This window comes from Bombus vosnesenskii, unplaced genomic scaffold (assembly GCF_011952255.1).
Source record: "Bombus vosnesenskii isolate JDL3184/JDL3185 unplaced genomic scaffold, Bvos_JDL3184-5_v1.1 scf7180000013607, whole genome shotgun sequence".
Taxonomy (NCBI): domain Eukaryota; kingdom Metazoa; phylum Arthropoda; class Insecta; order Hymenoptera; family Apidae; genus Bombus; species Bombus vosnesenskii.
The window spans coordinates 350,582-369,381 of record NW_022883146.1 but is presented as its reverse complement, the minus strand read 5'-3'; the positions used below and the strand labels follow the sequence as shown (position 1 = coordinate 369,381).

Sequence of the window (18,800 nt, the reverse complement as noted above, 5' to 3'; positions counted from 1 at the left end):
AAGTTTTTGAAATACATGTAAAAAGAATATTTAATATAACGTAAAAATGGAATAGGTTAGAATAAAATAATGTAAGCAAAAGTGTATCGTATGATTGCATATCTTTTAGGATGCTCGATCAATGGTGCCACTACCTCAAGCTAGCTTGGGATGATTTCTGTCACAGTGAAATCATTAAATATATAATGACATCCAAATTAGGAATTCTTATTTCTAAATTGGTTTTCGATGTTATTATTTTTAAAAGAACCTGTGCATTATGTTACGCCTTTTAAACTTCTCATAACAAGTCTAACTACCGTACTTTAACGAAATAAAGGTAAAGAGAATGGCTCGGCCAAAGCATAGAGTTAACACGGATATATGCGCTGATTGCGGAGCACTCGGTAAATGCATTCTTTTCTTTTAATGATTTATTTCACATACGATCTTTATTAAATATATTTAATTTCTTACTAATATTGTGTAATCACATGTTAATAAAAAATTGTTTTCAAATTGATTAAAACTAATTACATTTTCTATATACTTTTTCACATGTCTATGTTATATAAGGTAACTAATTTATGTACCAGAAAATTATATTTTATTCATAATTTTTATGTAATTACCGAATTTTATAATGTATATTATATTAACTTTGAGAAAAAATTATTGTTATTTGTGATTTTATTCATGTAATTTCTTTCTATTTATTACAATTTTTATTTATATTTTATCATAAAAATTACATGGAAATAAATTTTAAAATTGCTTTTAGAACCAGGATGGGCTTCATTGAACAGAGCAATTTTATTATGTGATGACTGTTGTGGTGTACATCGTAGCCTTGGTCGTCATATATCTCAAATAAAATCACTTCATAAGAGCATTTGGCATGCAAACCTTCTTAATGTTAGTAAAGATAAGTACAAATTTAGTCAGAAAGTTTCTAGTTTAAAAAATAATGATTATTAACTTATAGATGGTACATACATTGAATGATAATGGAGCAAACAGTATTTGGGAACATTCCCTTTTAGATCCTAGTAATTCGAAAATTAGTAGAAGAAAGCCTCAAGCTAAGGATCCACTACAGTTAGTATAAAATATTTTATAACAAAATATGAGATATAAAATTTTAATAGTGATTAAATTATTTTTATAGCCCAACAAAAGCTGATTTTATTAAATCAAAACATCAACATTTAGCATTCATATTACGTCCAAGTAAAGAAGAATGTTGTAGTGAAGAAGAATTAAGTAGACAGTTGCATAGTAGTGTTCGTACGAGTAATTTAGAAACTTCTTTGAGATTACTTGCACAAGGTGCTAATCCAAGTTATTTTTACAAGGTAGTTTTAAACAAACCATTATTATGCAGTTTAATGGTAGAAACATATCATACAATATTTTATTTTACAGGAAAAGGGTACAACACCTTTACATGTAGCTGCTAGAGCTGGTCAAGCTTTGCAATTAGAGCTTTTAATAGCTAATGGTGGTAATCCTAGCATAATTGATTCAAATGGGCAGACACCTGCTGAAATTGCCAAGTATGTAACTATTAGGTTGGCAACTAAGTGATTACGGGTTTTGTCAATACCACCTAATGACAAAATCCGCAATTACTTAGTTGCCAACCCAATATATGCATACGCTTATTTTGCATATGAAGAAACATTACTTATATATGATTGTCATATTTTGTTATTTAGAATGGCAGGACATATGGACTTATCTGACCGCCTAATTGAATGCATGTATGAATTAACAGATAGACTAACATCCTTTATATGTTCACGTAAACCAAACCATAGACTGGATGAGCATATAATTATACCTGAATGTACATTATTATTGGAACAAAGTGATCTGTGTTTAGAAGGAAGGAATAAGTTACAAATGGTAAGTGTACTTTATCAAAGTATAAATATATTTATTATATGAACCTCCTTTTTTTAGTTATCGAATCATTTGTTGGAAGAATTGGCAATGGATGTTTATGATGAAGTAGATCGTCGAGAAAATGAAGAAAGTAAGGACATAATTGCATTATATAAATCATTTCCAGAAATGAATAGATTAGTATCTGAAAATAATTCTACATTATTTATAATTTTGAAGTTTTATATATAGTTCTTTGTAATATACGAATATATGTATATTCATAAATATAACTGATTTTATAGAAATTAAGTATACACAAAACAAATATATTACATTAATTCATGTTTTTTCATATATTATGCTATTAATATGCATGCTTTTTTTATTGCATCATTTTAAAGGAGAGGTGAGTTGAATTTAAAAGTTTTAATTTTATTTTAATATATGCATGATTTGAATAATAAAATAATTGTTATAAATACATATTATATTTTAATCACTTGATAATTGACAATATTAATTATTTTTTACTTTATGTTCTTGAAATAGTTTGGTTTGCATCTGCATCCTTACCAGAAAAATGTACAGTGCCTTTCCTACCAGTGAACCCACAGCTATCATCAACAAGAAATCAAGGTAGACAAAAACTAGCAAGATTTACACCAAAGGAGTTTGCTACACTTATTATAGATTTTCTCATTGAGGCTCGCAGAAGACATATGCTTGCAAATAATGCACCATTACAAGGTTTGTAAGAAATTGTATAAATTAATTTCTTTAATTTATTCATTGTATCAACATGTGTAGTATTTCTAGATCCAGCTATTTCTATACTTCGTAAAGAGCAACATGGAAAGTATGGATCACAAATGTCTGATGATGAACCATTGTATGATAGTGTTGCTTCTGATGATGATTATGCATTGACATCATCTGACAATGCAGTGCCTGAATATTCCGCACAGTTTAAAATGGATAACGAGGTACGTATTAAATTAACTTTAATTAATTAAATTAAATTACTTTAACATAAAGATAAAAAAGTAGTTATAAATACGGAAAGTATGGTATAAGATATAAAAAAGATGGACAATAAGTTACATGCTAAAAATAGATAAAATTGTATGGTAACGTATTAAAGGTACCAGCTCTAGTAACGAAAAGAAGAATAAGGAATCGGCTAAGTACATGGCTCTTCTGTAGACAGTGCTATTAGGCAAGTGCACAGGTCTGTTAGTGCATGTGCAGCCTTTGCCAGAGAATGCTATATAGTTCACTAAAATTTATAACATGATCATACTGATTATGTGTTTTGTTTTGTAACAACCATATAACTTCTAAAAGTTCTCTCTTTTTTTTTTACTTTTTTCTTGGCATAGAAGTGAAATTTCATTGTGTATGTTAAAATGTTATTACAGGAAGCTTTTGCACCATTAGCTAAGGGACTTCCATCTGTCGTTGAAGTTTTAAAAAAACAATTAACTCTCTCCGAATCTACTATCAAGGATCTCCGTGAGCAGATTCGTACTCTGCAGAGTACTGTAGAACAACTGACACATGAAAATAATGAACTGAAGCAAATGATTCATGTAAGATAAATATTTAATATCTTTATAATATATTGCAAATTAAAATCTGATGTACAAAAAATATAGGTAAAAGAATCTACTGATGGAGTTATTAATGGTCATGTTAGTGGAGAACAAGAGCCAGAACTAGAACCAGTGCTTGATATAAAAACATCTCTTAATAGGAGCAATCAACGTCCTGCGTCTATGTATGAAACACGAGAAGGTTTGCGAAAACCAAATTCGTGGTCAACGTCTATTTGTCAGGTAATAATTTGATGAAAATTTCTTTGATTTATGTTTCTTAATCTTATTGCATAAAATTTGATTGATACAGGCAAAACGAGATTCAGAGACAATATCTCGCAATAACACACAAAGTTTATGGGAATGCGATGCTCCTAACCTTCCCCCTAGCGAGGAAGTTACTCGAAGAACTGAACAAGTTACAAGAAGAATTCAGGAACTGTGGATGGCCATGCAAGATCCAAAACAACGAGAAGCTTTTGTACCTTGTGCAGAAAGAATTCGTGTTGCTGTTGCTGAACTCACAGCTATATTTCCCCAAGTAAGATGTGCATTTCTTCTTTAAATGTAAACATAAATTTATATTAAACACATTCAAATTATGTTGTAGAATCCTATTGAGGAAAACATCAGATCTGCTCTGCGACAATTAAATGGTAATACAGGTAGACTTCAAGCAGAATGTTCTGGTCTTCAGAGATGTACTAGTGATATAGAACATATGGACAGATGCCTTCAGCAAGTACGTTCATGTGCTTATGATATTGCCAAAGCAACAAAGCTTCTTGTTACCCAATTTTAAACGTAACAGATCAAAGGCAAAGTATTACAAATTAAATAATTCTTTCATATTTGATGTATATAAATTGTACAGACGCTTAATATCCTAATACTCAAAATCATCACAGATTAATACATTGAATAAGTATTCGTCTTATATTACATAACAATAATTTGTTGTCTAATATTCTTATTTTTATTGTAATGTAAATAAGAAGCAAATTTTAACACATGAATATTCTTATAGTTTGTTAAATCGTATAAAACATGACACGTTTCAAGATTCGATATAATATTTACGTAACTTTTAACGTATGATAAAGACTGAATAGCCATGAACCAATGAATTTTATTAATATGCAATTTTAGTTTCTATACTTGGTTTTACAAACATACTTTTTGCTCATATAAGCTGGCATATAAGAAACAATTATAAATGTGAAAAAATTTATTGCATTCGTGTGAGTAAAAAAAGTATTAAGTGCAATACCAAAAGATTTAAAGTATCTTAAAGTTATTATTAAAACCAGGTAAAAATTTTATGCATTTTTAGTGCCAATAAAAAAATTTATTTTGCGATATCACTAAATAATTATTTACCATAAAAATGTATAATTAAAAGATTAATTAATAAAAATGTGTTTTTATCGATAACTTATAAGTGATGAAATATTTATAAAGAATCCATTTTGTACGTTTAAATATTATATTCTATTATATATGTTGGAGATGGAAGGACAGCGGGATTTCCCGTCCGGAATGTTGGGAAAAACCCCGATATCCTAGTCCAGACTTTTACTATAGCTGCACTTAAGTAATAAAAATAAGGAATAGTTTTAATGTTCCAATCTGACTTTATGACGACGGGTTCGGGCTCGAAGTGACATGGCAGGTCACCGGACGTAGCCACGGTCATGGGAGGGAGATGTATGAAATGATTATATGGCTCTCCTTAAAACAAAGATTAACCCGAAAAGCGGGGACAGGAGTATATAAGGGCAGTTTCTTTTGGATGAAGAGAGTTAGTTTGTTAGTTAGTCATTGGACGAATTACTGGTTGAGTTACCCGGATCGAGTAGTACGTTGATAATTTCCCTCCCGTGAACCGTGACTACGTCTAGTGACCCGCTATGTCACTTCGAACCCGAACTCATCGTCATAAAGTCAGATTGGAACATTAAAACTATTCCTTATTTTTATTACTTAAATGCAGCTATAGTAAAAGTCTGAACTAGGGTATCGGGGTTTTTCCGGACGGGAAATCCCACTGTCCTTCCATCTCCGACATATATATAAAAAACCAGCTTATATTAAAGCATTACAAATAAGTGAGAATTTTGTCGCCAGTAAAAGAAGAAATGTTTTACTATTATTATTATATTAATGTGATCAATACATATGTAACAATGAAAGTTTATATTGATAATGCATTAATTATTTTACTTCAGGTATTTTCATCAAGAATTGCTCTTACTGTATTATTGGTATTAAGAATATATGTTTAATAGTTAAATAAAATTTAAATATATTATCGTTGATGCAAACTACATAATATATTTACTGGCAAATATAATTATCAAATTGAAATCGTTTTTAAATACTTTTATTTATCCAAAGACTAATGTTTCATATTTATGAAACTGCTGTGTAATGATAGTTTAAAGTGCATGAATCATCATTATTTCTTATAACATAATCGTTTACATTTTTTGACTTCAGAATATTCATTTGGCGCGATGCGTTTTAAAATGAACAATAAAATCATCTTACATATTGTAAATGTTTCTGTAGACTAACCCTTATTTATATGATAAATGATTGTACTTTACAATATAGAGAGTGTATAGATTATACAACCTATCATAATTTATTTGATATTATTTTAATTATTTCTTAAATTTTATTCTTTTTTTTATATTTTAATCTTAATAGAAAAAATGAAACTTAATAACAATTATTTTCCAATGTGATAAATATTTCTCATGGAAATGACTAAAACATAAGTTCTCAACTATTACATATGATATTAAAATTGATTAGTTTTAATGATATTAAAGTTTTAATGATATTAAAGATTTAATATTAAAGATCATTATAGTCAATTACTGTCACCTTGTGAAGGATAAATAATATCAACATTGTATTAAGAAAAAATGAAAATTTAATGGAAGCGAACCTTAAAAAAGTAATTGTCTAGTGAATTTTGTAGGCCAATGATTCACAAGCGTTTTCGCGCTACCTGTTATGAAATCTTCGACGGATGATACAAAAACACGTGTTCTTTACACTTTAGCTGACAAAGTTTTGAGTAATTCGGGTAAATTTAAGAAAGTTTAGGTGGGTAGGTAAAAGAAAGTGAACAGGCGTGAAGCAAGGGTAGTTTTAAGTAAGTCAATCGGTAGAATCGGAAAGTTTATGTGGATGATTGAAGGGAAAGTAGTGAAGCAGGAGAGCGGCCATTTTATGTTAGTATGACGTAGAGGCTGGGTGTAGCTTCGCGTTCAACCGTCCGTGTTCTTTGGAAAAGGCGAGAAAATCTGAATTCTGATGCTGGGGTCGAGGTAAATGCACGTACCACGCACTGAACGTGTGAACCGTAAATTAAGCCGAAGGAAAGTAAGGAAATTAGTTAAATAAGGAAGTACAGGCGTCGTGAAAGAGCGAGCATGAGCGAAGAAAGCAATCCGCGAACGCTCTATGTGGGAAATCTAGACACTTCGGTGTCGGAGGAACTATTGTGCGCACTTTTTTCACAAATAGGTGCAGTTAAAGGATGCAAGATTATACGAGAACCAGGGAACGACCCATATGCATTCGTCGAATTTACGAATCATCAATGCGCGGCTACAGCGCTAGCCGCCATGAACAAGCGATCCTTCCTGAATAAGGAAATGAAGGTTAACTGGGCAACGAGCCCTGGAAATCAGCCGAAGTTGGACACAAGTAATCATCATCACATATTTGTCGGCGACCTGTCGCCAGAAATCGAAACACAAACTTTGAAAGAAGCATTCGCGCCTTTTGGCGAAATTAGCAATTGTAGAATTGTCCGCGATCCACAAACTATGAAAAGTAAAGGATATGCTTTTGTATCATTTGTCAAAAAGTCTGAAGCTGAGGCAGCGATAGCAGCTATGAATGGTCAGTGGCTTGGATCTAGAAGCATCAGGACAAATTGGTCGACTAGAAAACCGCCACCACCAAGATCCGAAAGGCCACGACATTCAAATAATAGTAAACCTAACTATGAAGAGGTATGTTTCAAATTTCAATAGCGGTCACCTATCAATTTCCTTACCCTTGTTTCTAATTAAGATCTATAGAAGTTACATATAGCTCACTTGTTGACAACATAACTAATTTTGTTTATTTTCTAATTTGTGTATATTATCATTAATAGGTATATAACCAAAGTAGTCCAACTAATTGCACAGTATACTGTGGAGGTTTTACAAATGGCATTACAGATGACCTGATAACCAAAACATTTTCTCCCTTTGGTACTATACAAGATATAAGAGTATTTAAGGATAAAGGATATGCATTCATAAAATTTACTACTAAGGAAGCTGCAACACATGCCATAGAATCAACACATAACACAGAAATTAATGGTAGCATTGTTAAATGTTTCTGGGGAAAAGAAAATGGAGATCCTAATAGTGTGGGCCCAAATGCAAATCACCAAGCTCAACAGGTTATTTTAATGCGTATATTTTTTATTTTGATGATCCATATCTCTTTTCTTTAACAAATTAAAAAAATAATAAATATTAAAATATATATTGTCTTTTTTGTTTAATAGGTTACAGCTGGGGCTGGACAATATGCATATGGATATGGCCAGCAAATGAGTTACTGGTATCCTCAAGGATATCCACAAATGCAAGGTCAATTTTTACAGCCTGCTCAATACTATGGTCAATATTATGGACAACAGGCTCAATATATGAATAGCATGCGAATGCCTGCTCCTGGTGCAGGTACATGGCAACCAGCACAAGCGACCGCCGCACCGCCGACTGCAACTGCTCCATTGCCACCAGGTCAGCAACCTGCAATGGTAACATATACCATGCCACAATACCCCACGCAATGAAACTGATCATTGATCAACATCAACTAATTGTTACATATGATACATTTGCCCTTGGGGCGTTCGCAAAATCTGTTCTGTCATATACCTATTCCAACAAGTTTATTGGTATTTTGACTGCAGCATCATATGTACAAATTTTCCAGTTGTACTTCGATTGAAGTATTATACAAAAAGAAATCCTCAAATTTGGTTGTATCAATATCGATTGGTATTATATTTCAAAAGACTTTATCAAAAGTTCAAAGTGATATATATATTGAATATATACACTGAGATATTTAAATATACATCTTTCTTATATGTTTTCCTTGCCAAACAATAGAAACGTATACCATTGTAACAAATACAAATATATCTTGCAATTTTCATTGAAAAAGGAAATATCATAGCAGTCGATCCATCAGTGTAATATAACAATTTTTTCAAGACGATTTTTATGCTGTTGAATGAGGTATATTTCTGAATTTAAAATTGCAGCCCCTTGATGAGCCCTGCATTCGTTGTGCTGCGTAAGGTGTACGTATGTATGCGAACATTGCGTTGTTATATTTTTAATATTTTTGCCACAATTACCAATCTTTAGTTTATTTCAAATCATTAATGAACAGAGATAAATGTTCATTTATGGTAAACACAAAGTATGACATTGAACATAGTATAAGATAGGGATTATAGGTAGACACGGCGCCTGTGATGTAGCTAGATTTGGATGCATGCTTTGACGTGTGCAGGGCCCTTATTAAAGTAAACTATGCGAGTGGATAAACGAGTTGTAAACTTTTCTCGTTTTGTGATATTTATCGTCGGTGGTAAATGTACAAAAAACATTCTCATAACAAATTTTAAGAAAATACTTCTGGAAGTGTCAAAAATGAAATATTTTATGCTGAATTTAACTTAATTGAATATACTTTGTTATATTGCTTAGTGACTCCTCTCCATTTGTACAAAGAAATAGTGAATCTTGATGTAATTATTACAATGTAATTTAAGTATAATGGTAATGATAATGGTGAACACTTCCACTAAGAGTTGGAGTCACTATTGTTCTACCTTTATTGATTTGTATATCAATAGTTGAAATTATGTTCCTTTAAATATGTTGTAAAATATTCAGTTCTTTTCTTGTAATAATTAGTATATCAATTGACAATCACATTTGATGTTATCTGATATTTTGACATTATTGCAATTATCACATGGCACGATACATATGCCTTCGTGTCTTCCAAATACTATACAGGTGAAAATTATTGCAGAACTTTAATATTTTCAATTTTCAATAAAGTTAGGTTTAATATTTATTTATTACGTTTTTTAAGAATTTATAATTTTCATTCTGATTATTTCTTGAAAACTTATTTTCCAAAATACGTTTCATTAAGTTAATAAATAAATAATAAACAAATTAGAGTGAGTTAGAGTAAAATTTATCGATACTTCGCTTCACCACCGACGATAATAAGCCATAAACCTTTCAAAACCAATTTGTATAAAGTCAGTACTGAATGTAATAACAGAAGAAACATAAAATCGAATATAGCAATGATTGACTGCGATAAGTGATATCGAACTATGGAGAGCCAATTTAAGAAAAAAAAACTTGTCTATGGATTAATAATAATCAGTGAACCGATGGAAGACATAAAAAAAAATGTTATATAAAAAGTAATTTAGGTACAGTAGGGTGCGAAGCCCTCGAAGATGCTTAGGATAATGTTATCTTATAATAAAAACAAATTGTCCTTTGAATGAAAAAAAAGGAATAAATATTTAAAATACACAATATTTTGTATTATTTCATAGCCCACGTTATTATAAAATATAAAGTTATGAAATAATAACAAAAGTGACTTTTTAAATTTATAAGAAACGTAGTACCTTCGTTTATAACTGGTTAAATGTAAAAATAATATAATAAGTTTTTTAAGTACATACAAGGTAATTTTATTTTACAGCCGACATACTTTTACAATAATTGTTTACGTTAACCGAGCATATTTTTTTCTGCAAACTATCTCGTCAAGCACTTAAAACACTTGATGACTTATGTAGAAGATATAATTCTGACTGATTTTTTGACACAATAAAATTTAACGTTAAGTACAATGTTTGCGATTTATTGAAGGAAACACAACTTCTGTATAAAAGGGGCGTCGTTATGTTCGATTCAAACGGAAAACATTACGCTGGTTATACCATTACTATAAAATAAAAAATTTTTTCTTTGGTGAATATTATAGCAATGTCAAGTTAGAATATTTTAATACTTTAATTAAAACTGAATTCGGTAATACTGTGAATAATTTAATTAATTTTCACGTGAAAATTGCGAGCATTCCTTTTCTAAAATGAAATGCGCTAGAATAATTTGTACTGTACACTTTATTACACAATACATGCGTTCCTCGATCTCGATCACACGGCGGCAAAATACTAAGTAGGATATCTTGTATTTTTGTACAATAAGTGACACTATACTATTCAGTTACATTCGAAAATTACTATTTAATTGCATGATGTCACTGAGTATATAGATGTTAATTAAATATGTATTTGTTAATTGTTTCATCAAGCGAACTAGGATATAATATATTAAAAGAAGGAGTTGCTCAACGAAAATTTTAGTTTGCAATCTACAATTATAATCTGTTTACCTTGTTCTACATATTTTTTTACGTAATTTATGATATTGTTGAGAAATATAGATTTGGCATTTAATCAAAGTATAATTGAAAAAAGATCTATGAAAAACATCATTCACGAAATAAAAATAAGTTTTGTATGTTTTATGTTACGTTTTATCAAATCAGTTACTACTTATTTTGCAAACATCACTATCATTTTAGTAAAATTGCATATTAGTGCATATTAAAAGTGGTTTGAAATATCTTAAAATCAATTTTATGCGGTTACCAATATAACTTTTATCCTTTTATAATATCGAAAAAAAGAGGGTTGAAACTTACAATTAAGGAAACATAATTTGTGTAGTCATGCACAGACATTTCTTATAATTAATTCACATTTGATTACTTTTAATTTACGCAGCAATAATTAATATTAGCATTATTATTTGCTTATATTCTTAAGAAATTTCCTATTACAAGTTTTTATAAAAGTAGCAAAATAACTTAATTGAGGCTGAGCGTGTTTTTAACATGGAAGGCCAGGGTTGTAAATAGAGATATACCCATATTAATAACAGTCTGTTGTGCAAGATCATCGATAAAATTCGGGCAAAAATATTTTACTTATGCTTACCATAAATTATTTAACGCCGAAAAACTTTACATATAACCAAAACTTCAATACAGTTCATATTATACTTTTGCAACATAAATGGTTTTAACATTGACTTAACATCAAGTTCATAAATTTTTCAATCAAAATTCGTTTCATACAGCATTCAGCAATACATATTGAACTTAATACATCTACATTGATATAATGCTGAGATTGAACTTTGACATTATTTGTAACTTCAGTTATGTTCGTATATTCAATAATAAAGAGGTGCGCAACTTTGCGCAAGTGCAAATTTATACTTTGTACAACTATTACCATTTTTCTATCAGTGCATCAGTCGTAACTGATATTAAAAATTGTAACAAGTGAAACGGGCAATCCTTGTTTCATTACATGACAAAAATTAAAAAGAAATGTTTAACATCACTTTACGTAATATGTTATGCATAGATTATACTATACTACATGGGTCAGTATTAACTAGTGATCACACAAGAGAAGCTTCGAACTCGTTGCATTATCGTTATTGAAAAGCAAGGATTGTAACGAGTTACAAGGTGAAGAAATAATTACTCCACGCTTCTCTTATAAGCAAATACATGTACGTCGAGTAAAATTAGGAGGTTCTTATTAACTAATTTCAAATTGAAACAATATCAGACTAGTATCGAAGCTTAGTATTATGGTTTTGCAATAAATGTGTTTTTAAATCAGTGATTATATCGTACAAGCACAATCACCTTTTAGTTGAGCATTTGAAGCAGTAGATGAATATCAAAAACTTTTATATATCCAACTTCCTTTTGTAGCATACCTTTATCATAACATTAATTTTTTACTGATAATATTTACCTATAAATAATAAATATTTTTAATTTCATGAAGTTCAAATATATAATTCCAGTTCGTTGTCTCATAGAAATCTCATCAAATCAAGAATTGATATATATTTTGATAAGCATAATACCCCCTGTTAAAAGATCTTAATTATATAATTTCATTTTAACAATTATCAAACGAATATCTGAAATGTTACCAAACATAACATGAATAATATTTTCCCCCAATATGTTATACAATATGCAATTTGTTATTTTTACAAAACTCACGTGCCTAAAACGATTTTATCTGCATACTTTACTTTTAGCACGTGCTTGTGCAAAACCAAGATATTCATTCATTTTTATGCTTATTTGATAACATAATTATAGCAGTAGTTAATCCTTTACACCCAATTACAGTAATTGTTTTATTATCTGATTGGACGTGAGCTGTTTCATATGCAAATACAGTCTTCCTGCTAACATTATTCAAATCAATTGTGCTTGAATGGTAATTAAGTATTTACATTACTCTTTTTATTATAAAGTGCATATTGTAATTGCTAATTGTAGAATTACATTCTTCTTTGCATTATTAGAATAATTTATACTAAACTTATTAGCGCATAACCGTATAACAAGAAAGTAAATAATAATAAATTAATGTTCATGATTTACCAAAATATGAAATAAAAAGTTACCAAAATCTACATAGACAGTATAACTACAAACATTGGAATTCTAATATCAACATCTTTAGAGTGTAGTAATATAAGTATGAAGTAATATCAACTTAAACTTAAATCTATAATACCTGATTGCTGGATGGAGTATAGAATGTATTATATATGTAATATAAAGCTAGTAATATTACAGTGTTACTGCTGTAATATGATTTAAAAAACAGTACTTAGCAAGAGTGCCTTTTGCAATATCATAACATTTTCTTTTTGTATATAGATGTCATTTATAAATTAGCTTAGAAAATGTAAAAGCTGATATATTTACACTCTGTAATAATTAATATCGCAGAAAATCATTTTTGTTGCATTTTCCGTCATTAAGTTCCTTTTTTCTTTTTTTTTTTAGAATGTGCAGATATTTTAGTGTAACTTATTTTCCAGCCTTGTGCATCAACTAATTCTTAAAAATCATAGACTTACATCACCATATTCGAAGCTCCACTTTTCATAAGCTGCTAAACTTGCAGGTGACACTGATCTACGAATTCTTTTAAGAGAATCACGAAAATCTTGCATTGTAATATTGCGTACGGAATTAAGGTCCAATTCTTTTACTTGATCTGGATTAAGTTCTGTACAATATTAATACATCTTTTTTTACAAACTTTATGATATATCGTTTATACATACTTAATAATGATTAATTTATTTGTTAGACTATCTGGTCAAAATCTTTCATATCCATTCAGTCTAAGTAAGCATAATGGAAAATGTGTAATAGAAACTTTATATTTTATCTTACCTCTAATAGGGCCAAGTGCTGCATCCTTTGCTAAACCCGTTAAATCGCTTCCAGAATAGCCCTGGGTTAAAACTGCCATCTCATTTAGTTCTTCTGGTGTTAAAGGATCATTATGTTTAGCTAAAAGTCGCTTCAGTAACATAATTCTTGTTCGTAAATCTGGCAACGTAACATATACTCGCTTTGTGAATCTCCTTAATGCAGCTTCATCCAATTCTTGAGGTCTATTTGTAGCAGCCATAACTAATACCCTTTCTTCTGGATTACATGGCAAACCATCAAATTCAACTAAAAATTCCGTCTTCAATCGCCTATGTAATAATTGTCAATTAGATAAATATTAATCATTTTACATAAATGTCAAAACTTGAACAGATCTACCGTGAAGCTTCATGTTCATTATCTCTACGTTCACTTAACAACGAATCCACTTCGTCAACAAAGATCACAGATGGCTGTAATTCTCGTGCTATAGCAAAAAGAGCTCGTACTAGCTTTTCTCCTTCTCCAACATATTTCGATGTAAGACTAGCAGCAGATATTGAAAAAAATGTAGCGTTGCACTGGGTAGCCACAGCACGTGCAAGCAATGTCTTTCCATTTCCTGGTGGACCAAATAATAATAAACCTCTTGCCGGTGTTCGTAAGCCAGTAAATAATTCTGGTCTTAATGAAGGCAAGATGACTATCTCTTGTAATGCTTGCTTTGCAGTCTGTTTTATAAAAGAAAATATAAAATTGTAAGTTTATCTACTATATTATGCATTTTTTCTTATTTAACAATTTATAGATATAATAGCTACAGACTTCTTGACCAGCAATGTCCTCCCAATGTACTGCTGCACCTCCTTCTAAAATCTCATCTAAAATTACTTGTGCAAGTTTCGGATCTACACCTTTTAAAAGAGGTACTTTTCTTGTAGGTGTTCCTCTATTACTGTTTGATGTAGTTGGTGTTCCTGGTCTCCTAACAGGTGAACCATTTCCAGGTACTGATAATTGTCTTTTTACAGAAGGTGGCGTAGATGATGGTTTAATAGGTGTAACTCTATGACAAGATTGTACTGGTGTTGAGCGTCCCATGCTGCGTGGTAATGTTTGACTTTTGCTTATAACTGTCCCTACTCTTTTTCCAGGAACAGATAATTTTCTTCCAGATGCTATAACAACATAAAACAAATAATACCCAAATAATAAACACATAAAAATGAAACTATTAGTACTTTTAAATATGAATCTCTGTTAACTCTATTATATAGTACTATTACAAGGAATAAAATACAAGACAAACGCTTTGCAATGAAAGAAGTAATTATTAATAATTTCAATCAATATAAAAAGAATTAAATATATTTGTCAAACTAGTATGCATGTAATATAATTAGACTACATTTATAATACATATGTAATATATGATTAAAATATTAAGAGCATACATTACATTGTTAATATTTCATATATATAAAATATTTTATATTGTTAAAAAGTCATATATAGTAGTGAACAAATGATATCTGAGCACTAAATATGAGATTACAAAATAAACATAAAAATGTTTTTTAGAATATAAATGTAACAAATACTTTTTAGACTACTCTAATGTGTTTTTCAAATAAAACTTTAAATGTTTATATGAAGCATACATTCATGCATATAAACTAATTTGTCTTCTTAATTCATTGTTTCATATAAAGTATATATACACATGCACATAGTATCATATATATATATGTGTGTGTGTGTATGTGTGTATAGTCTCATACATACCTACATATAAATAATTCTATTTCTTTTTAAATTACTTCATTCTAAATTCAGATAAATATATTACATTACGAAGTGTGGCAAAACTATGTTAATCATAGCAAATAATATAACATGCTTGCATTTATTACTTGTTGTATTACATCAAAAACTAATAATAGATGCATGTGTTAACAATGGAATAGAAACAACAATTTTACAGAAGCAATTATCAAATTTACATTCAAAATCTGCATTGTAAGCCCAAAACTTCAGACAAACAGTACCTTCAGAATGGGCAGAATAGTTTTTTGGTGAACGTGGCCTTAACTTGGGAATTTGGGTACATGTATTCTGCCCTATGTTCACTGTTTGTGTACTGTTTGTGTTTTTAGTATGATTTGTATTTAAAGAAGATCGAGTTGTTTGTAATGTGTGTATATTGCGTCGGACCCTCAGATTCTTTCCTGGATGTTCGTTGTCCATTTTATTTCCAGGAGCACGATATTCATTGCAGATATCCAGTTTTTTCAGCTCACACACACTCACTACAAAAAGGAAAAACATTCTCTGCCATGCTGCAGTAGGCTAAATAGCTAAGTACAGTTTGAACCCATAAATTTCGTTAACTTTTGTCCAAATTGTAAACTATATAATTAGTACTTAGATTTGAAATGAATGCTCAGATGGCTGTTAGGAACGCTACTATATGAAGTTTGGCTACTAATTTGTACATAAAAATTTGCGTCGCTTATGAAAAAAACATATTGTGCCAAAAATGAAACCATTAAAAAAAGGGATAACGCGCGCATGCATACACGCACGAGTACATTCACGCATAAATACTCTCGCGCGGACACACACATACACACAGATGCACACATACGCGTGAACAATATAGAACAATTAACACATGAGCATGCTAAATACATAAATATTGTATTATTCTTAAGCTGTACCATAACTTTATTTAAGAATACGTTATAATTATAAAAAAAATTTATAAATAAGTGATATATAATTTTGTTAATGCAAGTGGAACAGCTTAAGAAATGTGCCATGTATTTAAAATATTTGTTTACAAACCAAGAAAATCAAGTCTATCCTTTGCCATTGCCAAATTAGTGCGCATTTTATCATGAAGTCTTTGTGCATGTTCCCATACTTCTCCTCGACCACCATTACATTCTATAGCTATTCCTTTTTCTAATTCTCCAATTCCCTTCTTATAAAGTTCAATTGCCATTTCTTTCTGGCCTAATAAAAGTAGTATTGAAAATGAAATATCAAAAAGAAGCAAATTATAAGAAACAGGTAATCTAGATATATCTAAGAATACCTTCATTATCTTCGTCAATCTTAAGTGCTTTACTAATAAATTCAAAAGCTCTACGATGATGATGTTTTTGTTTTGCAAGTAATGGGTCTCCAGGGCCAGGACCAACCTGCCTTCTAGGCACTTGCGACATTCCCTCGTTCTCAGTTTGCCCAGGATTATTTAAATTATTATTTAAATTTTCACTAGACTTTTGACCAACTACGATCTCTAGCTGGCAGGTCTGCTTGCAAGCTTGTCTTCGTTGAATCAGCTGAGATGTAGATGTATATAAGTACTTAAATACCACAAATAACTGATAAAGAAGTGTCCTCAGAACATTGAACAGCAGTATCAAAGGAAAAGAAACAATATAGAGATTACGTTTGTGTACTGACGGCTGAGGGGTGTCGAGAAAGCGATGATTATGATGGTAATGATTATGGTGATGATTATTGCAGTTAATGGTTGTTGTTGTTTTATCACTATTTTCATTCTTCGTCACGCATAACTTTTTCGGCGACTTTGTGCCATACTTCCGAATTGGACGCCCGCCATCACTGTAAGACATTTCCTATCGCAAATTTTTGAATTCGTATATTCGTATGCTACAAAATACACACTTATTATCGCCAAATACAGGTTGAGTTAAACATTCTGACATTCCCAATGTTGCATAAATGTTGAAAATGAAAGACGATTTTCAAGTTGTCTTAGATCATCTTCTTAAAAAACATTTCGGAAGCTCAACAACTTAATCTTCCTAGAAACAGTTGCAGATTGAAGACGACGATTGTTTTCACTGGCGATTTGGCGAACGAGATAAAAGAAAAGAACGACAAGATTCGGAATTCCGTGGTGTTTGGGATTGGTAAATCATGAACGAAATAGAATGATCCGCGATCTTCTTCAGCATCGCTTGTTTTGATTCACGTTTAACTCGGAACATCAACGTGTAATATGGATTTACAAACATCAACAAACGTTGTTTTACAAAATCGTGTATACAAAAATATATACATAGAGAATCTTGTATTACATACATGCACCTCTGTATTTACTTCGTTTAATATGTGTTCTACATTCCACACGAGATAGATTACTTTATGCACTTGCGCTCTTTATCGGATTCTCTTGCACATGCGTGTATTTGTATATCCTTAATAATCCTGCTCAAACAATCTTTGATTCTATATATATATATATATTTTATTTTTACTCATTTGTTATTTCATTTTAAAAAGTTTTAAGGTTTGCCCAGCGAATTGGTAATGGAGATTTTTTATATTTATGAATGCATTTGCATATATATGTACTTTTAAGATGCAACTTTCATAATATACAATAAAAATATGTAGCACTAAAAGAATTATTATTTTTTTGAATTCTTTGATTCTTTTAATTTTTAAACATATGAAGTCACAAAAAAATAATGTTTATAATATGTACATATATGTCGGAGAGGGAAAGACAGCGGGATTTCCCGTCCGGAATGTTGGAAAAAACCCCAATACACTAGTCCAGACTTTTACTATAGCCGCCCTTAAGTAATAAAAATAAGAAATAGTCTTAATGTTCCAATCTGACTTTATAACGATGGGTTTGGGTTCGGAGTGACATGGCAGGTCACCGGACGTAGCCACGGTCACGGGAGGGACATGTACCTGACAGAGGTATGAAATGATTATATGGCTCTCCTTAAAACAAAGATTAGGAGACAGGAGTATATAAGGGCAGCCTCTTTTGGATTAAGTGAGTTAGAGTTAGAGTTAGTTAGTTGGTTAGTGAGTCGTTGGACGAATTGCCGATTGAGTTATCGAGAAGTTACCCGAGTCGAGTAGCAT

At 30.6% G+C, this 18,800-nt stretch overlaps 3 protein-coding genes across 4 annotated transcripts; 2 read left to right on the top strand and 1 right to left on the bottom strand.

Moving 5' to 3' along the window:
• Positions 1-52: 52 nt before the first annotated feature.
• LOC117238777 (ARF GTPase-activating protein GIT2) lies at positions 53-4,583 on the top strand. The gene is made up of 13 exons (XM_033503958.1): positions 53-386; positions 761-894; positions 965-1,077; positions 1,148-1,334; positions 1,405-1,535; positions 1,698-1,887; positions 1,945-2,017; positions 2,419-2,616; positions 2,686-2,852; positions 3,288-3,458; positions 3,525-3,704; positions 3,775-4,005; positions 4,075-4,583. Exons 1-13 carry the CDS (start codon positions 329-331, stop codon positions 4,264-4,266), a joined length of 2,025 nt encoding a protein of 674 aa, XP_033359849.1. The 5' UTR covers positions 53-328; the 3' UTR covers positions 4,267-4,583.
• A 1,896-nt stretch (positions 4,584-6,479) lies between these two features.
• On the top strand, positions 6,480-10,452 carry LOC117238782 (nucleolysin TIAR). Its single transcript, XM_033503967.1, has 3 exons — positions 6,480-7,498; positions 7,645-7,941; positions 8,050-10,452. Exons 1-3 carry the CDS (start codon positions 6,911-6,913, stop codon positions 8,341-8,343), a joined length of 1,179 nt encoding a protein of 392 aa, XP_033359858.1. The 5' UTR covers positions 6,480-6,910; the 3' UTR covers positions 8,344-10,452.
• Positions 10,453-12,784: 2,332 nt separating this feature from the next.
• LOC117238776 (spastin) lies at positions 12,785-18,067 on the bottom strand. 2 transcript variants are annotated; one of them, XM_033503955.1, is made up of 7 exons: positions 16,981-18,067; positions 16,728-16,898; positions 15,929-16,189; positions 14,706-15,058; positions 14,280-14,611; positions 13,899-14,209; positions 12,785-13,728 (listed from the first exon to the last, which is right to left on the bottom strand). In XM_033503955.1, exons 1-7 carry the CDS (start codon positions 17,525-17,527, stop codon positions 13,565-13,567), a joined length of 2,139 nt encoding a protein of 712 aa, XP_033359846.1. In that variant the 5' UTR covers positions 17,528-18,067; the 3' UTR covers positions 12,785-13,564. The 2 variants fall into 2 exon arrangements, with proteins under 2 accessions (XP_033359846.1, XP_033359848.1); XM_033503957.1 differs by lacking the exon at positions 15,929-16,189 and having other exon boundaries at positions 16,981-18,066.
• Between the last annotated feature and the right edge of the window lie 733 nt (positions 18,068-18,800).